This window comes from Grammomys surdaster, unplaced genomic scaffold (genome assembly GCF_004785775.1).
Source record: "Grammomys surdaster isolate TR1022 unplaced genomic scaffold, NIH_TR_1.0 63, whole genome shotgun sequence".
Taxonomy (NCBI): Eukaryota; Metazoa; Chordata; class Mammalia; order Rodentia; family Muridae; genus Grammomys; species Grammomys surdaster.
The window spans coordinates 23807364-23833139 of record NW_021604565.1 but is presented as its reverse complement, the minus strand read 5'-3'; the positions used below and the strand labels follow the sequence as shown (position 1 = coordinate 23833139).

Below are 25776 nucleotides of genomic sequence, written 5' to 3'. Positions count from 1 at the left end.
TTCTATGCAAATCCACTAGAAGAAATTGGACATCACATCTTAGAACTGGTTCATCAGCTTTAAGGTGATGTCAACATGTTAAAGGAAAATTATGAATAGCAAGGAAACATGAGTGGTCCTCATCAGAATTGTAAACTTCAACAACATTGACATTGAATTGACAAAAACTTGCCTTAGAATTGACGAAGTTTATAGAGAGACAAAAATCTAGGAGATAATGGCAGAAATCAAAGACCAGATAAAAAATTCTGGATATCCGAGTACAAAAGGTAATTGTGCTTCTCTGACAGAATTCAAAGTATAGTACTAAATTTTAAAAGATTTGTCTCATGATTTATACTCGGGCACAATTTCTTTTTTTTTTTGCTATTACAGGTAAATATAACCTACAGTTATAGTAGAGCAAAATATATAGAATCTGTTGATTCTATATTCTATATTCAATGTAGAAAGAGCAACAATAGAATCTGTTATAATTGCCTATGTTTATCAATCAAAGAACCAGATTTTTGGGAAAATCATATAGTCACAGTATGGTTCTTGAAAAGCAAGATTATTACTCATTTTAATCAATTATTTTTAAAGCCTCTTCTACAAATGTAAAAAAAAAGATGATATAAAAGGACGGTGTACAAAGGCAGTGAAATTAGACTTCCTTTTCCAACAGAATTTACTAATTTAAAAAGTATTCTGTACGTGCAGATACAGAAAGCAGAGAAGACTGGAACATATTGAAAGAGACTATTGTAAGAGGGTGAACACTGTTAGCCTAGTCTTGTATGTATTGTAAGAGCAAGGAAAGAGGAAATTTGCTTTTGCAGAAAAGAATCACCAGAAATGGAAAAAAGAAAGAACACGTGAAATTATGGTATTATTGGATGGCTCCGAGCATGTTGTACTCTGATTCCGATTTCTTCTCAGAAATATCGGACACTGGTGTGAAGCTGGAAATAGGGCAAAATCAGAGGTCTAATTTTAAAAGGGAAGTTTAATCAATGCTTGGATTACTAAAATTTTATTCAGACTGGTAAAGGAGGCTGATGAACAACTGGTCCTTGGAGGTAGTAGTAGGGTTTTGAAGTGTCCTTGGTCTCATGCTACTTAAACAAAAGTCAGGTATACGGGGGTTATCTACATCATAAGTGAGTCTAAGCTAAGTCTTATGGGAAAGTCTGATTTCTTGTAATAATTTGTTTCATTGAATAAGTATAACAAAAGTTTATGGATATTACTTAAGCATCAGGTAAAATTGGAAAGCTTTGGGTCAAAACACTGGGAAGATAGGAAATGCCATTATGGGCTACCATTCATTTGTGAAAAAGAAGATTTAGTGGAGATTATGAAGTAAATAAAGGTTCTGGAGTAGAGAGGAGGATACGGGTCAGGCTGTGGATTCGTCCTTTCACAGGGGACACTCTTTCCCCAGATTTAGCAGACACTTGAGTTTGTTATATTCTGTCTAATGACTACCATGTACCCAAATAGTAGAAAATATCCAAGGAGTAAGTACGCAGTGTGGTTTCATTATGACTGAAAGTATAAATGTTCTAACTATCTAGGAGTTAAAGTCTCAATCTATTCACAAGGATGGATTTTATAAATTGCTGAATTCTATTGACTCTTGCCTAGATGGGAATTTCATGTTCCTCCAAACTCAACTTTTGTTGTCAAAATAATCTATTCACCTTTAACTGAATTATAAACAATTATCTGGGAAAGAAACAATTTTAAAAGTCAGACAAGAATGCTGATTGTACAGATGGAATCATAAGAATGTGAGAATCCTCACACCATACTATGTTCTTCTCCATTCTCCTTTCCTACTACTAAGGAAACAGGTTACTTTTTAAATATAATCATATTTCTTAAAAAAAGACCTCCGAATCTAAATGAAAACTACTTGTGCCTGTCCATTGACAAATTATAGGAAATTGTGTCTAGAGCAACAGTAGAATCTGTTGTAATTGCCAATTTTTATCAATAAAGGAACTAGATTTTAGAAAAAATCAGAGTCATAGTAAGGTTCATGAAAAACAAACTCAGTTCTTAGATTCTCATTCATTTTTACTCAATTATTTTTAAAGCCTCTTCTCTAATTATGAGAAAAATGATATAAATAAAGCTGTGTAAATATGCTGAACACTAGGATCCAATTCATTGATTACCATTATGTCTTTTATGAGAAAGGTTATTGCTGTGTAAGTCAAGCCTCCCTCATACTGGGTTTGAATACATTTATTATTAATGATTTTGTTTTACTTTGCTTCCTTTATTTTTATTCTTTTGTAACTTTAAGGTTTCTTTCCTAGTAACCATGGAGAAACCATTTTATAATCCCTCCCCTGATGTTTTTCAGTTTATTTGGCACAAATGACATTTTTATCCTTTTTTAAGGCTATATTGGAAGCCAGTAAAGCAAAGTATCAGTGTGTGTGTATTTGTGTGTGTTTGTGTGTGCATATGTGTGTGTATGCGTGTGCATCTGTGTGTATGTGCTTGTATGTGTTGATGTGTGCTCTGTGTTAAATATTTTAATGGATTCCTTGAAAGACATGCAGCATCTGAGCATCTCAGCATCCTGTGCTGTTAAAATGAAGTGTCTGCAGTTTCACATATCCTCAAAGAAATTTTTCACAAGTATTGACAGCTAATGGATTTTATTGATCTCTTAAGGTATTTTGTTTGCTTGTTTAAATTAAAGCACCTTGTGGAGGCAATTTAACAGGATCTTCAGGCTTTATCCTTTCGCCAAACTTCCCTCATCCGTACCCACACAGCAGGGACTGTGACTGGACCATCAGTGTCAATGCGGACTATGTTATCTCCTTGGCCTTTATCAGGTGAGTTCCAAAACCTCTCCGTGTATAAAATCTTCTCTGGTTAGTTTGCTCTGGTATTTGTACTAGGAAAGATTTTATTTCTTTTAAAAATTAATACCAACACGAATACTTTACAGTGGATGATTTAAAGCTCTTGTTCAGAGACCAGTAGTTCTGCAGGGCAGGGATGAGGAGGTGAGAATCCTCACCAGATATCCAGGGTGGGAATGATTCAGAGGTCTATTGAATGACAAACTTTCGTCCCAATTATTTTTAATTTCTCTCTGTACTTAATACTACTGGTTTCAAAAAACAAAACATCATCAACAACAAAAATGAAACAAAGCAAAACAAAAAAACCCCAGCTACTTTTCTTACATTGTAAGACTAAGCAGTCAGTGATTAAATGAACTCTCTATCTGCCACGGAAGTAGTGCTGATTTGAGAGAATCCAATCACTCTTCTGTTTTGTTTTGTTTTTCTGTTTTATATGAAAGAAAGACATGTTATTCTTATGAGAAGCCGATATTTTATCACATAGTATGACGTCTTTTGATTTAAGATTGGGGCACACAAGAGCTGGGAGTTTAGGCCAGAGATGGAGCAGCCAACCTGCATAGACACAACTATGGGTTCAGTCCCCAGTCCCTCAAAGCAGGCTGGCTACGGGTAAAGATTTCATGGGGGCAGTGGGAGGACAAGTTATGTGTTTGCACTGTTTACAACGCCAGAGTCCTTCCAGACTGGAAATTCTCTTCATGTTTACAACCATTGCTGCAACCAGTAAGCTTATTCTAAGTACTATAACTATTATTTTTATCTCCAGTACTTTGAAGAGACTTGGCATTTGTGTAAAATATTAAGCTCAAACATAAAATATTTTCTAATATATGGCAGCAAAGTTGAAAACAGATAATTTAAAATCATAAAAATTAGCAAAATGTAGACGTGCTACCCTTATTATTCATATTTGTTAATATAAATGCTATATTTATAATTCAAATTATTCACATCAATTAAATGATTGATATTTGTTGATGCCCAGATAATGAGAATGAGATTGTTGGTTATTTCACTACATTGTTGCAGGGACTTCCTTGGTAAATAAGATTATTATTCCCATTTTTTGCTATTGAAGAAATTGCATTTTAAGACACTAGAAATTATCAAGATGCTTGATACATGCCTTTGGTTCTTTTAAATTAAGTTAGCTAATAAATTGGGAATGCTATACTGCAGGAAATATAGGACAGAAATTTAATTTCCAATTCTGTCATTTGTGATGTGACATTAAGGAGAATTTTGACTTTTAAGAGTTTCAGTATATTCACTGGCAAAATAAAAACTACAGGATTGTTATGATCAAATTGTATAATACCTTATTTCTATAAGCATACCATCTTCTCAGTGTTTGTGTGTAGCAGAGGATGGCCTTGTCGGGCATCAATGGGAGGAGAGGCCCTTGTTCCTATGAAGACTTGATGCCCCAGTGTAGAAGAATACTAGGGCAGGGAGGTGGGAGTGCATGGGCGGGGGAAATACCCTGATAGAAGCAGGGGGAGGAGGGAGGAGACAAGGGGGAAACCGAGAAATGGCATAACATTTGAAAGATAAACAAAGAAAATATCCAATAAAAAAAGAAAAAGTGTGAAATCATTGCAGATAAGAACCTAAATTTTCCTAAGGAATTTTTTTTCACTTTATTCTTCAATACTTTAAATATTCATATAAGGCAAAGCTAGAAATTCAATGAAATATCTGGTATTCACCTTGGAAACTGCTGTTTTCAGTATTCCATGCACAAGAACCTGTTGCTGTGTCCTTTGCAAAGTATTTGTTTTTATAGAGGCTGTGACAGTGAGATAGGCAAGGAGGTGGTAAAATTCAAATTTTCTCAGTGAAAGAGGAAATTCAGAGTGCTGTAATCCAAAGCAAGTGAAATCAGGCCTACCGTGAGAGCTGTTATTAAATATTATTAGTTACCAAAATTCAGGCCTCTGATCCATTGACAGGATTTGAAACTAACTAGTTGAATTTAGCAAGCTGCTTTACAAAGTAATGTTTGATAAGTTTTGTTTTGTTTCATTTTATCTTCTCATGCCCCTTGCATAGGAGAAGTCTAATAATCTATCCTCCATGACATCTTTCTCCCTGACTATTTATCCACAAATAAACTGACTAGTACTGGAAACCTTTAAGAGTAAAAGAGTCACAGAAACTTGGCATTTTAATATTGTTTATTTGAAATATCTTAAGTAAATACAAGTATCAGGAAGTTACAGCAGAGTTTCCTTGATGTCATCTTAATATAACAAACTAACCTGATTTCAGTTGCTATCAGAAATTGACTTTTCTTAATGTCCTAAGTAAGATCATACTTTTCATTCATGATTTCTGAATTTCTAAAAACATTTGAATGGTACTAACAATATGTAAATGGATTATCTGGCTCCTAAATATAGATAAACCACGATCGTTATGAAATAATACTCATGCTTTTTGAGGTGAAAGTTTACTGTCTTAAGATGTTTTCATACCTAGAATGTGAGTTTGAATTATCTACAGTGTAAAAATCATTGTACCACTATCTAAATTTTAAAATCTATAAATATTATTTCCTTTGCATTATTCTAATAGAAAAATATACATATAAATATTTTCATCAGATACCTAAAATAGAATAAATATTTTACTGAGTAATTTAAAAACAGTATTTACATGTTTTGTTTGATTTATTCTGATACCTAGTATATTTTAAAGTGCTGTGCTTTCATGACTTACGATGAAAAGAGTTATGCCTTTATTATATAAAATACATGGTAAATTAAAAGCATATATATTTCACTTTACTAATGTAAAGCATCTTACAAAACAATAAGTAAGTTAGAAAGTGAAAAAGTAAAGCTCAAATATATAGCTTATTCCCAAAGCCATGCCATTTCTCCAACTATCACATTAATCTGAGGTTCCTCTTACAAATGCTGTCAACATGAGGTTTCTAAATATCACAACGACTTCTCTTTGATACTACTTATTGGCTAGTCATGCCAAGTACGTGTTTTGTTTTGTTTGAGGTTTTTTTTTTTTTTTTGTCAGATAAACTGCTACATCAGACTTATTTGTCAAGATCATTTATTCTTTGGCTCTACATCTGCTTTGGTAAATACCCTTTTAGTAACAACCCCCCTTTCTCTTCTAGTTTTAGCATAGAACCAAACTATGACTTCCTCTATATATACGATGGTCCAGACAGTAATAGTCCACTGATTGGAAGTTTTCAAGACAGCAAGTTACCAGAAAGAATAGAGAGCAGCTCAAATACCATGCACTTGGCTTTTCGGAGCGATGGATCTGTCAGTTACACTGGCTTTCATTTAGAGTATAAAGGTAAGTGTACACATTCAGTCTTAGCATCCTGATTAGATTGGAATTATGTTTACAGGATAATAACTTTGCACTGGAATCTGTTAGCTTTAGCTGTATGTGCTGTGTAGAGCTTAATCTCACAAAAGAGCTCTCAATGTGGTTTCCCATCAGTGAGAAGGAAATTAGCATTTCTGTAATTACTGTCTCAAAGATATGTAAGTGGCAAACAGATTACTAATTAGTATATTGTGGTAGCAAGCTAAGGTCACAGAATATTGAAAGATAAAGCTACTTCACTACGGAGACTTAGGTTTTATTAAAGTACTTTATTTTAGAGATCTCTTTCAGTAAAAGTGAACAAAGAGTAGGAGTCTATTTCAAAAATGCTTAATATTTTACATATGTTACTAATAAGAGAGTTAGGGAAAGTGTAGTGATAGCTATGTCTCTGAAAAATAATCTTTATAGTTGTTTTAAAATGTCCATGGATTTTTTTAAAGTTTGTCTTCTGAATCATAGACTACTTTATAACAATGATTTATTACATCTTGTTTTAAGCTCAAATTAATCCATAAGAGACAAATTGTATTCATTTTTGGCTTACCATGTGATATTTTTATATAAATATGCATCATGTAGTATTTAAATCTGTTTCCTAGTGTGCTTTATTTTTGTAGATTTTGTATATGTGTGCATGTGCTTAATTATGTGTGCAGTGGTGCATGCACCTGTGTGATTGGGCACTGAAACAAGAGGAGAACACACTGTTTGTTGCTCTACTGCTTTCTACCTTACTCTCATGTGATAGGACCTATCTCTAAACCTGGAACTTCCACAGCTGGCTAGACTAATTTCCATCCATCCTCAATAATCTATTTCCATGCTCTACATTCACTATTGGGCTTCTAATCTGTCTTGTGGCTTTTTACCAATGTCTTAAGAATGCATACTAAATCCTTGTATTTTCATAAAAAGTGTTCTTACTCACTGAGCCAGCGACCTAGACCCAAATTAATTTTAATAACAAAATCAAGAAAGTAATTTTAAAGCATCCACCCAGTGAATACGGTTGATATAGTGGCATATTTCTTTACAAAAATAATCCTTTATTTTTGTTTTTAAAAGTCAAGTATCATATAAACAATGTGAATTCTTTTCCTATATGGTATCAGACTTGGGGTTCTTCTGTTTACAACTTATGATATAAGGACTCATATGATATAAGAAACCTCTATGAATTCTGTTGGACCTGTAAGTAGGGAAAAGGAATGTTCACAGGTCAACAAATAAAATCATATTTGTTATAATTTGGGAATGCATACAAAGATTCCAAGGCCAGTGATAAATCATAAACATAAGCATGGTTAAAACATGACTTCATTTGAAACCTTGATCCTTCTTGTGTGGCATCATCCACAGGGCTAGGTAACAAATGGCCTGTCCATAGAGGAGTGAACTGGCAATGAATATGTGAGGTTAAAGCTCTTTATTGGAGTTTTCTGCAAGTATTAGTTGATCTGACCCTGAAGATGGCAAAACTATTTTTTTTTATAAGTTGGCTAAAAATATAGCTGTGTACTACACAGTCAGTGGTATTTATAAGAGCTGGTCTTGAACACCATGACTGTCTCTATTGAGAAGATGGTCTCCATACCCTCTGCTAGGCCTCTGATAAATATCTGGGAATAAAATTATAGTCAATAGTTCAGATAGCTTTCAGATATCCTTGCTTTGTGATATTTTTGAGATTATATCATTTCTTCATTCTCATTCCTTCCATCCTATAAATCATCCAGTGTCCTATGACCCCCTCCTCTCCTTCAAATTCATGGCTTCCTTTTCAGCCTTGTAATTTTAAAGCTTATGTCCTCCCAAACCTGGACTTGGTGCTTAACTTTTCCTTTTTAAAATGCTTATACATATTTTGATACATCCTGAATGTGGTGACTTGAATAAAAATCATCCCTATAAGCTCATATATTTGAATACTTAGTCAGAAGGACTAGGATGCGTGACCTTGTTAGAGTAGGTATACCCTTGTCAAAGACAGGGTTTCACTTAGGGTAAGCATCGAGACTTTAAACATCCATTCTAGGCCCAGTCTCTCCTTTGCTTTCTTGCCCTGATGATCGGGATGCAGCCCTAAGGCACTACTCAAGCACCATGAGTATTGCCACACTTGTATCATGCTTCCTGCCATGAAGATACTGGACTAAATTGTAAGGAAGCCCCCATTTAAATGTTTCCTTAATAGGCGTTGATGTAGTCGTCGTGTATCTTCACTGCAATAGAAAAGTGACTGAGGCATCTATTATACTCTCTATACTTCATCTGGTTTTCATATAACCATTTCATTTTCATCATTCATGTATTGCTGGTTGTCTTCATTCTTCTAAGAGTTTAACTATTACATACATATACACAGATACACACACATATGCATACATATACATGTATAATTTATTGTACTCCTTAATATAACTGTATCATAGTTAATTTCTCTTTCATTTCTGATAGGTTATTCTAGATTTTACAGCTGCAAAGGAATCATGTAGAAAAAAATTCTTTTATGGGTCTTCATGACTGTATATGTAAGAATCTTATTGAGACGTCTGTGTTTATGGTAGCAGGACTATTGAGTCCAAGAGCATAAAATGTTACAAATTAATAGCATATTGCCAGTTTTTTTAATTTAAATTACTGAGAGGTTTTTCCCACTCACACTAAACTTCAGAGAGTTAGAATTTGAGAAATTTAAGAGGTTTGAAAAATCAGTTACTTTATGAATTTTAACATTGTTAACCTCATGTTTATTAGATCATTGGCATTTTATTAATTTTGCCCAAGGAGTAGTACGTTGAGTCTATCTCTCTATTTTGCACATTGACAGCTTCTTGTTGGATTTGTGCATTGCTACAATCACAAAATTTGTAATTTTTATTTTATTTATAGGAAATGTTTTATGTTATGGAGGTTCATATGATATCTATGTCATTTATGTTACAATTAGTACTTGAATTCTACATTTGGTTAAAATGGAGCATACTACTTTATCTCTGTATTCCTATGCTGTACAAGTATGTAAAAAATTGTATTATATTTAATTTTCATTTTTCTTCATAATTTATACCTTTGATGTCTTGCTTAAAAGTACCCTTCTTTAAGACCACAACAAAGTGTGAATGCTTCAGTCCTACTCAGAAGGGGGGAAAATAATTCTGGGGAGTAGAGGGAGAGAGGGACCAGAGAGGGAGAGAGGAGGGGAGGGGAAAAAAGGGGGTCTGGTTCAGATAAGGGAGGAGATGGGGGAGAAGTACAGAGGGTCAGAAATTTGAAAGGAAGTGTGTAACAGTGAGGGAACTGGACCTGGAAGTAGCCACTAGAAAGTTCCAGATGTCAGGGATCCAAGAGGTTCCCAGAACCCAACAAAAGACATTATTCAGAGTACTCAACAAAGAGGACATAGAACCTGTAGAGACCATATCCAGTAGATATAGTACCTGTAGAGGCCATATCCAGTGAATGGGCATGGCCTAGGTTGAGCGATGATGCTACCCACCCACCTCAAAAATATTAATCCAGGATTGCTCCTGTCAAAAGGAAATACAGGAACAAAGAGTGGAGCAGAGACTGAAAGAAAGGCCATCCAGAGACTGCCTCACCTAGGGATCCATCTCATCTGCAGACATCAAACCCAGACACTATCGCTGATGTCAAGAAGCGCTTGCTGACAGGAGCCTGGTATAACTGTCCCCAAAGAGGCTCTGCTAGAGCCTGACCAAGTGAGATGCAGATGCATGCAGCCAACCATCAGACTGAGCACAAGGACCCCAGTGGAGAAGTTAGGGCAAGGGCTGAAGGAGCTGAAGGGGTTTGCAACTCCATAGGAAGAACAACAATATCAACCAATCAGAGCCTCCAGAGCTCCCAGGGACTGAACTGCCAACCAAAGAGTACACATGGGGGGAGTCATGGCTGCAGCTGGATATGTAACAGAGGATTGCCTTATCTTGCATCAGTGGGAGGGGAGTCCCTTGGTTCTGTGGAGACTAGATTACCCAATTTAGAGGAATGCCAGGCCAGTGAGGTGGGAGTAAGTGGATGAGATGGGAAGCACTCTCATAGAAGCAGGGGGAGGGGGGATAAGATAGAGGGTTTCTGGAGGGGAAACTGGGAAGGAGGATAGTATTTGATGTGTAACCAAAAAAAAATAACCTATTAAGTAACATTAAAAAAAGAAAAAATACTCATTTCAAAGTTTCATATACATGTCTTCTTGTATTTGTTCTAATGTTTAGAGCTGTACTTTCCACTTTTCAGTCATTAATTTATGTCAGCATGTTTTCTGTAGACCAGTACTCTAATTTTATGTTTACTATGTGACTATCAAGTATTTAAGCAACACTTCCTAACAGATAATGCCATTTCTGTCAACTATCACGTCCCTGTGTCATTTTTCAGCTTTTGCTCCACTGGCATCTCTATCTGTAGACAGAAAGGGTTTTAGAACAGTAGGACAGCCATCATAAAATGTACTTTCTATAAGTCAGATTATTTTTTTATTGGTGTGTCAAAATGTCAACAGATTGACTTTAAACAAGAAAATATTTATTTTGGATCATGGCTCCGGAGTTTTCTGGTCCTATGTCCCTAGCTACTGAACAGTGGTTTAGGCAGGACCATCTTTTTTGCTGCAGACTTTGAGTCGTTCACCTCATGGTAGCTTAGGAGCAAAAAGGAACAAGGGAACTTAGTGTGAGATACAGTCACAGTCCTCCAGGGCTTGTGTCTCCCTTACCCTCTTTTACCTGCTTTGCTTCACCTCCTGAAATTTCAACAATAGCTCCCTCAACAGTTAACTAAGCCCAAGGCAGTGAGCATATTAAGAATACTTAACCAGAAGAATTTAGTTTAGTTTAGTTTTTTATTAATTTTTAATTTTCTCCTTGATGCCTGTCACAACATTTTGAACCTTGAATCTATTTTTAGAATTAAGCTTCTTCTACGCATTGCATTTGATTGCCACCATGTTGAACTAATAAATCATTTGGGAATAAATTGATGTATGACATTTAATCTTCTCATTTATTAATACAACCAGTCTTTCAATTTACTCATGTTTTCATTAACGTCTTTCAGTAATGGTTTATAATTTTGTCTATAAGTTCTTTCTCACTTTAATTAAAATGTCATAGACTTAACAGGTAATAAGCAATGTCTTTTTTATTAAATTTTTCTGGTCGTTCTTAAGAATGAAGGCATGATAACAGTTAATAATTTCTTCATATAGCTCAATTTACTTAAATTTTTTATTGATATATCTTTGTAGTATTTTCACCTGTCCACATAAACATAGGTACTTCTATTTCTTTTTATTCTATTTCCATTTCATTTCTACTTCTTTGCTTGTTTAATTGTCTGTATTGAAACTTCAGTAAGATATTAAATATCAGCAGTTCTCAACATCAATCTTGTATTCTAGATGATAATTTTAAATGACCTAAGTCAAAACTGTGTATGCAATGGTTACTCTTGATTTGGGGCAATGCTAATAAAGACATACTTTTTAGAAAATACCTTCTATATTCAGGTTTATTTTAAAGAAATATGCATTAAAAATTATTTTCTTCTATGACTAACATTTTTGAAAAAAAAAGTTGAAGTAAATTGCCTAAAGTCATATGACTGAGCAAAAATGTGATTCCACTTCATCTCAATAATTCTGTCTCTTATCCATTGAGGAGTGTTACCTTGAGGTATTATTTGAAAGGTATATGTCCTTCCTTCCTATAATCTACTGAAGACTTCCACATATGGTAAAGGAAAGGAATCTTAAGAGCCAAAATCCTGTCTATCTTATTCACACCCATATGCTTATTGCCTACAGTAGTCCTTGGAAAAAGGAACTATGCAATGATTTCTTTGTCACTTGGTGGATTTTGAGCTCTGTAAAACTATTTTTATATGGTTGTTTGTTTATTTTCACATATGATAATTAGAAAAACATAGTAACATTCTTGAGATATAAGCAACTTTAGAAATGTGTTACTCTTCTCTGTGTTGCTCAGGGGAATTTAACATATATATATACATATGTATATATATATATATATATACATATGTATATATATATGCACAAGGTGAAGATATTATGCATACATCTGCAAAGAAGTCAAGGAAGAAGAATGGGAAAGACGAGAGAACTAAATAAGGAAGAGGTGTCATTACGTTATACCTAGATCCAGGTTCTACTGTGGGTTCTAATATAGGAAATATTGCCCAAAAGCCACAGAATGAAAGATACAAGAATAGTGTCTCATAGAAATGCTCAGGGCAACTGTGCTAATTGACTGTAGCATTGTTACTCTGAAAAACTAAGCATCTCTTCCTCACAGTCCTCTTAAATATTTTTATGAAATCATTTTCCATATAGCCTTGCAATTCTCCTTGAGATGAAGCCTACTTACCTTATCTTAGCTAAATGCAAATTCATGCTTACTTCTCACCTAGTATATATTCTATAAAGGTAAATTAAAATATCACAGAGTAAGCTTAGAAAAAAATTTATCACCTAATATATTTACTTGGAAAATAGAAGGAAAATTTTATTTCTTTTATCTGTTCATCACAATAAGACAAACATAATATAGTATTCCTAAAAATAAGTCTAAGGTTTTTATGTCCATACCATGCATCAGGTATTACTAATTTTTCCACATGTAAACTATGACACACATGGTAGTAAACAAGGGTAGTATCATTTTTAAAACTGTTTACCAAGGTTTTTAGAAATGCATAAAAATCGTAAGATAAATGATTTCATTCACATTGAACCTAGCAATAAAAACATCTGCAAAAACAATAGTATAAATATGTCAATATGCTTCCTGAGAAAAGCCAAGGTATTTGCATTATAGTTTGACTGCCCTGTTATTGAAAGTAAAAAAAAAAAAAATCAGCAAGGTTCTGTATACTTTGTAGAGAAGAATGTTAGCAAAAGTAACACAAAATAGATTAATATTTTGAAATATTAATTCAAACTTTCCTATTCTCCACAGACTAACTTCAACTTGAGAAAGGTTAGGTTACTGTTTCTTTTAAAATTGCATTGTGTTTTGCTGCCTTATTCACTGTGAATAGGCAGAATAAGAAAATTACTCTTACAAAATGAGAAAATTAACCTCTGCATACATGAAGGTCCATCTTTTGTTGAACTAGTTTAGTAATCACCATACTGGATCTCTTCTAAAATCGGTATTTTTAGAATACTTTATACTCAAACGAAGTACTTGTTCCAGTACATCTCTCAGTGGCTGTTTTCAAGACTTTCTGGAAATACCATCAACCTTTAATATTACTAGTGTCCCTTGTAAAAATAGTGTTTTGTTCACAACTCATGTACACCCTCACACACACACACACACACACACATTGTATCATTTTATTTCATTTATACTTAGCATAATAAAATTAGACATAGCTGTGAGTTTGTATTTTTCAGAGATGAATAATAGAAATATCTGTAATGATCAGTACAGATAAAAGTATTTAGTACTAAGTACATACTACACCATGATATCTAAAGTGAACCACACTCAATCAGGTAGACACTTAGGACCTGTGATGTGTTAGATGCTTGAACAGTTACTGGCCACACTTTATTATATTTGTATAGAAATGTTAGTTTACTATTCATTTTAAAGCTGAATTGTTGGGTGTTTTTTTTTTCTGTTGTTCTTTTACCAGTGCAATGTTCAGTATGTAGAAAACTGAAGTGTTGCTTTTAAAGAAATTCCTTGTAAGTTGACTTCACAAATGTGGGACCCAGGGACAAAACACACCTTGCTCTGTGAGGCTATTCAAGTGTGAACATGAGAAAGAACTTTTGTGAATATATGGATATGTGTGTGCATATGTTTGTGCCGGGAGTTAGGAAGAGATTAATTCACCGAACTAGAATCAGATTTGATTGTATCCAGGCTGCATGTTGTAGCACATGACTTTCTTTTCACCCAATCAGCTCTGTGTTCTCTTTAAATACTTGCTGTAGCTTCTGTTCTTCAGAAGATGAGCAGCCTATAAAAGAATCACAGAAAAAAAATGTATCTCAAATCAACTAATACACTGACACTGTTTTACAGCAAAGCTCCGGGAGTCCTGCTTTGATCCAGGCAATATAATGAATGGTACCAGACTTGGAATGGATTATAAATTGGGATCAACGGTCACCTATTACTGTGATGCTGGCTATGTTCTCCAAGGTTATTCAACACTAACTTGTATCATGGGAGATGATGGAAGACCTGGATGGAATAGAGTCCTACCAAGTTGTCATGGTAAGAAATTCAACTTTCGATAACTTTTATTATTACATAAAATATTCTATATTTTTAAAAGTCTTCTTTCTAAATTACAAATACCAATATGTTATAGGCAATAAGAAGAGTTTATGAAGTATTGCAAAAAGAATTTTATAACAAAATTCTTTAGAAGAGTGCATATATTCTTAGCTTTCTCTATGGAAGTACAGTTTGTGAGACGAAGGTGTTTCAATGCATAGCCATTTAAAAATGTCTTATTTTATATCATCTGGATTAGGTGATAATTTGAAACAATTAGATGTAATATCATGTTAGTGATGTGAAAATTTATTTGAAACAAGGAGCAAAACAATGTTTATTTTTCTAAATAAAAGGGTGTTTAAAAGAAAAACAATGCCACAGTGTTTTAAAACTATACACTTGCATACAACTCTGTATAATAAGGTCTTGCAGGGACAAGCAAAGATTTCACTGTAGAATAGTACAGACATATAAGTCAGTTGAATGACCTTAATGCATTGTGCCAAGGTGCACACAGGCTATTAGAAAACGATGTCACCTGGGAAGAATTTCCAAGTATGAGTACCACCAGTGAGTCATAAAATCAACCCATTTAGTCATAACCATGATTTTTATAATAGATATAGAATTGAATCAAATATAATTAAATTATAAATAAAAGAGAAAATATTCAAACTCACAAGCAAAGCAGAAGAATATTTATTTGGGAAATTTTTAGTTGTATGTACAGGTATACAAATACAATAAATGTATGTGTGCTCATGTGCATAAATGGATGTTTGTATAGCCATGAATCTATTTGGTTGTGTGTGCATTGGGTCATTCTGTAAAATTAAATACACTTCCTTAGATTTTAGTTTAAGAAATGAAATAGAGAAAGGAAAAAGTCCTTGATACGATGATGAAATAAATTGATTGTCAGTGTCTAACATACATCTAATTATTCTTGTATAATTTATCCATTTGACATAATTATTTATGCATGATCATGAATTCATCCAAGTTATCTCATCTCTTTTATTTTCCTTTACCTATCAAATTATGATATTTCATACTTACTTTCAAATTTGTTTGTATAAGAAATAAAGAGCCAAATTCTGATATAAGGTTATAGTCTCAGAATTTAGGAGGTTGGGGTATATCAATTCTCAGTGAACCTGGGATTCATAGGAAAATTCAGACCCATAAGCAATTAACTACTTAAAAACATCTAGTGAGATAGGTTGAACATTAATGATATATAGGTAAGTGAATCCTTCTGATACAAAATTATTTAGAAATACCCATTGTGGTAGTTTAAATATGCTTGGCCTGGGGAGTGGGATTATTAGGAGGTGTACCTTGCTGAAGGAAGGGCATCACTATGGGGGTAGACTTGGAGACTCTCCCACTAGCTGCCTAGAAAATGGTTTGCTCCTGGCATCCTTTGGAAAAAGATGTAGAACTCTCAGCTCCACCAGCACAATGCCTACTTGGACATTGACAATGCTTCCTGCCTTGATGATAATGGAATAAACCTCAGAAACTGTAATTCAGTCCCTATTAATGTGGACCTTTATAAAAGTTCTTGGTCATGGTGCTTATTCACAGCAATGGAAATCTTTACTAAAACAGAAGTGTGTACCAGGAACTAGGCATTCCTTTGATAGGCCTGACCGTGTTTTTGTCTGGAGGAATGTGGATTTGGGGACATGAATTTGGAAAGCCAGGGATTGCTTTAAGTGGGATTTAATGGGCCACCCTATAGGAATATGGAAGCATCAGTGCTGAGGGTAATTTGAACTCTGAAGATTATTCTTCTGATGTTTTGGTGAAGAATGTGGCTTCTTGTCCTCATCTGCAAATCCAGCCTGAGGCTGAGATAAAGAGATTTTGAGTCATGGCATTGACAAAAGAGGTGTCAAATCCACCAAGTTTAGACTTTATCATGATGGTTCACTCTTATGAAGAACATGCTGATCAAGAGTGGCAACTTAAAAATAGGAAAATAAAAGCATAAAATGTATGGTTCAAGTAATAAAGAGGCACCCGAAAATGAAGTAGAGATGAATCCTGTTTTAGATGATAAATGGATTAAGGGACTGGTGATCTAATTTTGACAAGGCCCTACCCAGTTAATCTTATTGTTTGTGTTTGAAGTCAAACAAGGAGTAATTTGAACTTTTAATCTGAAATGAACTACATTTCAGAAATGGAAGGCACACTTTTATTCAAGATTTTGAAGCTGGAAGACTTAGGCTTTTGATCCAGATCTAAGGTATGGTGGCCATGAAAAGCTTAGGCCCAGGTGTGGTGATACATGTCTTTAATCCTAGGAGACAGAGACAAGCAAATCTCTCAGTTCAAGGTCAGTCTACAAAGCAAGTTCCATGACAGCCACACTTAGGCAGTGAGAGAGCTGGAAAACAGAAAGCTGGTGATAATGTAATAAAACAAGGAGGCCATGCTTCAGCTCCAACAAGCAGCAGAACTAGACAGCTTTGTCCACGTGGCTCTGACTTTAGAGGCAAGAATAGAAGGGACTACTGGAAATATTGATGCTGGTTAGCTGGAGCTAAGAAATTAGTGGTGATTAAGGAAAGAACAGCATCAGTGAGGTGAAGACTTCTGGGAACTGTTTTCTGAAAGCACAAAGAAGCTGTATTCCAGAGATAGCCAAGGTTGTCTCTGGTGTTGCAGCTGTATGTGATAATGTCTGAGAGTCACCCAGGTTGTACTGGTTTTGAAGGGATAAAGGGGTCATAAGAGCAGCTGAGGCTTGACACTGTGAGAGGCCATGGAATGCCATTGATGAAGGTGCAGCCTCAGTTGCAGGTGACAGCCCAGGACTGAAGGAGTCATGCAAAGAAGTGAGCCTATGAGGAGCTGTTGGTGAAGTCTAGTTGCAAAGATCCCAGTGTATTGGAGATGTCAGTGCCATGAGATAATCACCAAGAACAGCAGCAGTGGAATTGAGTCAACCAGATCCTGGAGTGTTACAGAGAGCGGAGCTACAGAAGAGACTCAAGGTTTGGAGAAGCCCAGAAGATCATGTGTACATCTCAGATATTGGAACAAGAAGCTGTGAAGATGAAGTTGCTATGGAGACCCTAAGTTGTGAAAGATGACAGAGCTGTGGGATATTTGCTGAGGAAAGCTGCTAACAGAGAGTGGAACCAGCCCAAAAGAAAGAAGCATGTTTTAGTCATCCAAACAGAAAGCAGTTGGATATCTGAAGTGAGCTTTGACATCAGACTTGGAGATGCGGAGTTTGGACTTTGCCCAGATGGCTTTTGGTCTTGCTTTGGTCCCTTATTTCCTCAGTATGACATTTTGGAATAGTAATATATATCTTGTGATGTTGGAGGCATGTGATCTGGTTTTTTGATCTTGATTTTATAGAAAATTATAGTTAAGTGATTGGATGACTATCAGAAGATACTTTCAACTTTGAACTTTTAACATTGTTGAGACTGTTATAGACTATGCAGAATTTTGAACAACTTAATATTTACTACAGTTAGAGAAAATAACTTGTAACTTAGAAAAAGATATATTTAATATTAAATAATATTTTTAAATGTAAGTTTAGCTATAGGCCTTATTCAATAGTAAATAGTATATCTGATCATGGAATATATTATATGACTTAAATTACAATGTGTTATGAAGTTATTTAAAATATATTAGGTAATTCAATGTGTTTGCTATCTCACAAAAAGAATTAAAAATATTTTAGTGGACTAATAAGACTAATAGAAACCTATTTGCTTCCTTAATTGTAATTATATATAACATTAACTGGCTTTCTAATACAGTAACAACATTTAAGGGTGAGTTATTGCCTAAGTCATATGTAAGAGATCCAGAAAAATTCATTCTTCTTAAAAATAAAATGGCATTTTTATGAAAAATTTTCTATTTATGGATGATTAAATAATATTACAAAAATAGTTATATTTAATCCAATGATTCTCTTCTCTGTTCCATTGTAATCTTTTTGTTGACAATCTGTTTTTTCTAATAAACCTTCTCAAATATTTATGCAACTTTCTCTGAATAAATTTGATTTATGATTTTGTGACATCATCAATTGAGTCTTTGATAGAAAAACAGCTATGTGTCATCAACTCCCTTCTCTTCTATGTCTTTTCCAATTGTATTCTCCAGTTGCTGTAGTAGTTGCTTCTGCTATATGTTAGTATGTTCATGCTTCTATTCCTTATTTTAATACTAATGGAGAATTAGTTCGCTGTTTCTGTACAGCTTTTCATACGAGGTGTTATCTAACAGAAGGAGCCTAAGGGCTTTAAAACGTTGTCAGGGCATATTAAGCTGTGTTTTAATGTTCAATAGTTGATAGTTGACTGTTATAATATGAACTATAATGCCAAAAACAAATACTTTGTATATCTATTTTTCTTGGTGTGTTAGGTATTGAGAACAACACTTTGTGCTATCTTTTTGATATAAGACTTCAACCACCTGGTTATAGTATACAAACTCTTATACCACAACTTTGTTTGACATCTTAATGTTTTCTGAGATTCACCCCAGAAAAACATAAAGTGCTATGGAGTTATCGTCTACCAATTCTGGCTAAGGATATGGCATTAATTTATATACACAGACTCCTATAAAAAGAAGACTTATGGGCTAGAGCAGAATCATAGAAATTTACAAAATTCAGAGGTGTTAAAAAGCAGGTTTATTATCTCTATTTAGGATTAAATATTCATTTTAAACCTCAGAAAATATGTTTAAAGATCTTAGGATAGATACATTAAGATTTATGTTTGTCAGCAGTAGGTCCAAAATTATTGCATTGTGCTGTAATTTCTGCTCAGCGATGAGAAACCCTGCAGTTTATCACAGTAGATTGTCACATATACTAAAAGGCAGCAGAACAGCATATGCATACCCACAATTTTCTTGAATTTAACATAAGAAAACTGTACTTAGAAACCAATTCTTTTCTTTGTACTTTCAGAAGCATCTGTTGAACAAAAATGTATTTGTTAACAAACATATGGGATTAAAATCTTGTATGAGCATTATTCATAAACCTCATTCAATATTAAGAAAGGAAGTTAAACTAATAGGGACAGACTCTCTCTCTGTCTCTCTCTCTGTCTCTCTCTGTCTCTCTTTCCATATAATATATATATATATATATGTGTGTGTGTGTGTGTGTGTGTGTGTGTGTGTGTGTGTGTGCGTGTGTATTTTCCCACTATAATCCCACTTAATTAAATCATGCTGACTTATTTTACCTGAAGGGAAAGTGTATATTAGCTTAGAGCACTGAGTCCTCTATCAGGTATAACCTCTCACTTAGCCTGTTTTTCGATTCTGTTCCCCATGTAGTAGTTTATGAAAGAAAGGATGACTTGTAAAACATTCACAGGATTATATAAACAAGAATTCAAGGACACCAATGGCTTTGCAAAAAACAAAAACACAAACAAAAATAAAAAACAACAACAACAGTCCTAAATATGTTATAATACTAAGGTCCATTTCATCTGCCCCAACACACTGGTTCATCTTTCCTCTGCTTACATGGATATGCTCTACCATTGGCTTCATTGTTTCTTCCAACCATACATTTCTGTTCCCACTCAGAGCTTCTGCAATTGCTGTTCTCTTAGTCTGTAATATTGTCTTAGTTTTGCTTTCTGATCTTCTTATAAACACCATGACAAAATCAATTGGGGAGGGAAGGTGTTGTTGTTGTTGTTATTATTGTTGTGGTGGTGGTGGTTGTTATTGTTGTTGTGGTTGTTAGTTTTCACTATGAAAGAAAGCAAGCATAGTTGTTCAGGTAGGAAATTAAGGAGATACCATAAAGGAAAGTTGCTTACTAACTTGGTCTCCATGACTTGCTCAGGTTTCTTTGTGTAACCTAGGGTGTTCTAGAGCCCACTCCTTAGAGCACACTGGTCTGGAACTCACAAATATCTGCCTTCCTCTGCCTCTCATATGTTACTCATAATGGCCTGCATTTCTATAACTCATGACTACTTGTCCAGCAGTGACACACCCTATAATAGACTAGGATCTCTCCCATAATCATCATTTTAAAAAAGTGGTCCACAGACTAGCCTGCAATGGCCAATTTGATGGAGGCATCTTCTCAATGGGCATTCCCAGTTCCCAGATGACTCTACATTGTGTCACACACATGTAGCACAAATCTAAGCATCAGAAATTATATTTTCAACTCGTGCTTGACTATTGTTCTCACTTATTTTAAAATATAAACACTTGTCTTGTAGTTAAAGAAATTCCTAGTTATTTTTGCACTGATTCATAGATCTCAGAATGCAATCAGTATCTGAAATCACAACTGTATACCTGTAATAAAAGTATCTCTGATATACAAAAAGACCCAGGTACGCTAAGTGCCTCAGAAATTTGAAAGTAAATAATAAAATATGACATGATTTTAGCAGTAAACTATCAAAGGATATGGCTCTGAAGTGTAACTCTTTCAAGTTTGTAATCTGATGAAACTCAGACAAGCAAGGGCTAGATTCACAATGAGAGGTCGAAAAGAGCTGGTAGATGGGTCTGACTAACTTACAAAGACTTTAAGTCTCGCTACATTCCCAGAAGTTGGAAATGATAGTGTTCTTGTGTTACAAGTGAAGAAAACAAAACACAAACAAAATAAAATTAAGATATTGTTCAAAGTCATGCCTTTTTTAAAAAAAAATTGTCTCACAGAGCTTTTATTAGAACCTTGGATGAGCTCTCTAATGATCACTCATAGGAACAGTAGGATAAGATGGGAAGATGTCAGTGAACCTCAGTTTTACTTTTAAATGATCTATTTATTTTATATATATGAATACACTGTCACTGTGTTCAGACACAACAGAATAGGGCATCAGATCATACTACAGATGATTGATTGTGAGCCACCATACGATTGCTAGGAATCAAACTCAAGACCCTGGAAGAGCAGTCAGTACTCTTAACCACTGTCCCATCTCTCCAGACCAAGTCTTAGATTTTAACACAATAGAAAGCTAAACTTCTAATGTTGTCAAACAAGTTTTGTTGGTGGAGTTGGGAGAGATCTGACTCCAAACAATTCACAGAATGCCAACCTGTAAGATTTCTTGTTCTTGGAGTTTGAGTTGAGAAAGATGGTGTACAGGCTAGTGAAGCTGGACTAACAGGACAGAACTAGAGCCTCCTTCTGGCTGAATGAGTGAAGGATAGTATGGAAATGTGTGACACACTGAGAGCCCTTGTTGTAAAGTTCCTGCCTTTACTTGGGGAATACTAGCTCCATAAATGGAATTTTTTTAAACTGTCTTTTTGGTCACATTACTAATCAGCTTAGAAAAGTGTTCATTTTTTTTTTTTTTTTGGTTTTTCTGTTTGTTTATTTTTGGGTTTTTTTTGTTATTTTTGTTTTGTTTTTTGCTTTTTTGCAATTACAGAGTGATGTTAAGTTAATTGAACAACAATTATTTTCATATGAGCTTCATCAGAGACAATTGAAGATGAAAAGGAAAAAAAACCTCTTATCATTCCCATACAACAACCTGCTTTAAACTTCCTCCATGATTTATAGCCACCAAACTGTGTCAGGCAAGATTAGGGGCTATTGAAAATACTACCAAGTCAGGGCTATCTAAAAACCCATTCAGTAATGTTAGATCTACAAAATAAAAAAGAAAGAAAGAAATTGTTGCATGTAGATTTGTTTTGAGAACTACTTACATAAATGAGTTTTTGATATAGTGGAGGAATTACAGACCAGATTTAAGGTGCAGTATGTTTGATAGTATACAACACACATGAAAGGAAAGAGAAGGGAATACCTCATTGTCAGATTCCATATTGTTACCAAATAAAGGCCTGGATTCTAAATATTTGCTCTTCTCTTTACCTATTATGCTTTTTCTAGAATTTCCTATGCCAATGATAATGATCTTAAAGAAAATAAAATGATGGTGTGTTTCCCTGACAACTCTGTGTTACTTCTTGTTTCTGTTGCTGTGATGAAACACCATGACCAAAAAGCATGTTGGGGAGGAGAGGGTTTATTTGGCTTACACTTTCACATAACAGTCCATGATTGAAAGAAGTCCAGACAGGAACTCAAACAGGGTAAGAACCTGGAGGCAGGAGCTGATGCAGAGGCCATGGAGAGTTGCTGATTACTGACTTGCTCCCCATGACTTCCTCCACATGGCTTACTCAGTCTGCCTTTTATACAGAACCCAGGAATCTTAGGAATGGCACTGCCCACAATGACCTGGGCCCTCTCCCATCGATTAAGAAAATTAAGGAAATGCCTTACATCTAGATCTTTTGGAGATATTTTCTCAATTGAAGTTCCCCCTTTCAGATAACTCTAACATGTGTCACAATGATATAAGACAATGCAGCACAAACTTCTGTTTTTCTTATTTTAAAAGCATTTACTCTCTGAAAAAATGTCTCCTTAAAAGACAGTCACCAACGCAGACACTTGGCAGCAGGGGAGGGTAAATATAGGGATGAGTATGCTTTGGCTCAGAACAGTGGACAGCCCAGTCTTCTGAAGACTGATGAAGTAAAACATAAAGCTTCAGGAAGAACATAGAGATCCCTGAATGGTGAGTCTAGAAAAGTGTTCTTAATTGGCTTTTGAGCTCTCATTACTTTCGTTTATTTTCCTCAAGCCTGTCTCTTGTGTGACAAGAGGTATTTCTCTTATCTTTCTTACCTGATTCCTACTGTATTATCTGCTAGATTTTATTTGCAATTGGACGCACTGAGAGTTCAAAGCTAGTCTGTCCTACTATTGTCCTATTTTCTATGAGGCCCTATTTAAAAACAGAGTTACTGAATAACTTCACGTGGTTTCCATAGAGATAACACATGTTCAATCACAGTACAGTGATATGTAAACTCAAAACTAAACTAATACTCAATAAATATTTTTATTTTAGCAGATTTTGTAGCATATCTTTAAAAAAATTCTCACAGACACTGGAGAAACAGCTTAATGGTTAATTAAAGTCATGTTTTTAAATACTTGTGCTTCTAAAATCTTACATAGGTGGGATTTTATTGACTTTTTAAAAAAAATTTCTATAACCTAAGAATGCTTAGAATATTTTTGTTGATACTTTAGTACATTTTAGTACATTCTGCAGCTACACAGAATATTTGACAGTTATTTACTGAAAGTACATACACTTAGCATAGTGTTAGAGCTTGAAAGTTTTACATCTGGATTTTACATCTGAAATTCACATCTGGATCAGACCTTCTTGTTGGAAGATGTACAGGTGGAATACAGAGGAAAAGAAGACAAGTGTAGGCCTTCCTGCAAGAAACAACAAGACAGAGGTGGAGGTAGAAATGGAGTGGGCCTGGGGGTAAGACAAGTCTGTGCCTTTCTGCGAGATACAAGAAGACGAAGGTAAAGCTTGAAATGGAGGGAGCCTGGAGGGTACCCAGACTCATCGATTCTCATTAACTTACTCCTCAAATAAAAATCCAGTCTAATGATAATAGCACCATTCTGTGCAAGAGGGAAGGGCTCTCAAGACCTGATCTCTTCTTAGAGGACCTGCCTGTCAGATTTGCCCTGAGTGTTATGTTTCCATTACAGGAGTTTAGAAAACATATTCAAACTGTAACCATTAAAAAAAATCTTTTAGAATGATATGTGGTATCAAAAATATATGGTTAGATGAAAGGTTTTCTACTGATTCCTAGAATATTACTTCAGGCTATATAGAGCAGTTAAATTAAGACAAATTTATATAAAACTGTTAACTAAATGTCTAAAATGTGTTTTCACATTTCTTTTCACATGTAACATTGAGTAAAAAATAATGATCTTAATAGATACCTTTCAGCCATAGTCCTAGCAATTCTTTTGAAAATATTCATTGCTGTTTCTCTTGAAAGAACTTTGTTTATTAACAAAATAATTTTATTTCACTAATATTAATGTAAATCATATAGTATACTATGAGTGTTCATTTACTCAGCAATGATGTATAAATCTGTCAAACAAATATGTTGCTATAAATAGCTAAACAAATCTTCCTAAATCTTTTATTCAGATGTGGCTTGATAACTAAAAATCATTTTTAAAAATTACAATTTGCTCCAGGTGAATGTGTATACATATGTGTCATACCTACTTCCATATAGAGATCGGAGGAAAACTTGGAGGAATCAATTCTTTCCATCTACAATAAGGTGAATGGAAGTTAATACGACAGGCCTGGGAATGGTCCTTTCCCTCCACCACCACCCCGCCATACTTCTAAACTAAAATTCTTATTCCAGAGGTCTTAGAGGTATATAAAAACTCTAGAATAGTATTCCATTATAAATGCATATGTAGCTTACCTAGTTAACACACTGAGACTTCTAGCATTTGCTGTCATTTAAAATTTTGACATAATTAAATCATGAAGATGAAAGGTTCACAAAATCAAGCTGTACTCCTAAACAATTTGTGAGCATCATCAACCATATTTGCCTTTCATCAGCAGCACACAGTCATTTTGTTTACAGATAGAAGACACCGATGATGCAATAGTAATTGTAACATATTTTATGCTGTGGAAATACACTAGGATAAAACCAAAGTATGCTTTGTTCTCATATTAGGGTGAAAAATATTACTTAAAAGGAAACAAAAAGAAAATCTGGTGTTATTGAGGACCTGCCATTTTCTAGACACTCACAAATACATTATCTATCCAGATAGTCTGCCTCAAGCATAGCAGTCTAGACATCATTAATGATGTTGTGAGTATAACTTTGATGCTGTGGATTAGTGCTATTTGGAACACCCTGTGTGCACACCATTTTCCTGAAAATCAATTCTATTCAGCATGTGCATTTTTGCTGTGCTTCAGTTCATATTTGACCCACGTCTCCAGAAGGATGGTGGCATGCCCTTGATATTACTATCGTATTCACATCTCTGCAACTCTAAGCTGTCATATAATGGGTATTTAGCTTAGACTTCAAAGGTACCTTATAATATATTACCGGGTTTGTAACAAATGGGAAAAAACATCCAGAAAGTTGAGTTAACTCATGATTGTTTTCATTACTGCTAAAGTAAGTAGTCTAGTAATAGTAACATTAAAGTCATAAAGACATTCAAATGTTGTTATCAATAAGACAAACTAAGTATCATCAAATCTTACTTCTACTGGTGACAAAAGTCCAGCTAACAATTCTTTCTAGATAACATAAAAATTAATGAAAGCTATGTCATTATTGAATAAACA

General features: G+C 34.6%; 1 protein-coding gene across 3 annotated transcripts in view; it reads left to right on the top strand.

Annotated features, from left to right (window-relative positions):
- Csmd3 (CUB and Sushi multiple domains 3) overlaps nucleotides 1-25776 on the top strand; it is a 1130934-nt gene that overhangs the window by 849420 nt on the left and 255738 nt on the right. For all 3 annotated transcript variants that reach the window (XM_028765583.1, XM_028765601.1, XM_028765593.1), the window contains 3 exons: nucleotides 2702-2840; nucleotides 6019-6206; nucleotides 14327-14521. In XM_028765583.1, the coding sequence (XP_028621416.1) occupies nucleotides 2702-2840; nucleotides 6019-6206; nucleotides 14327-14521 (522 nt within the window). The remainder of the gene's footprint in view (nucleotides 1-2701; nucleotides 2841-6018; nucleotides 6207-14326; nucleotides 14522-25776) is intronic.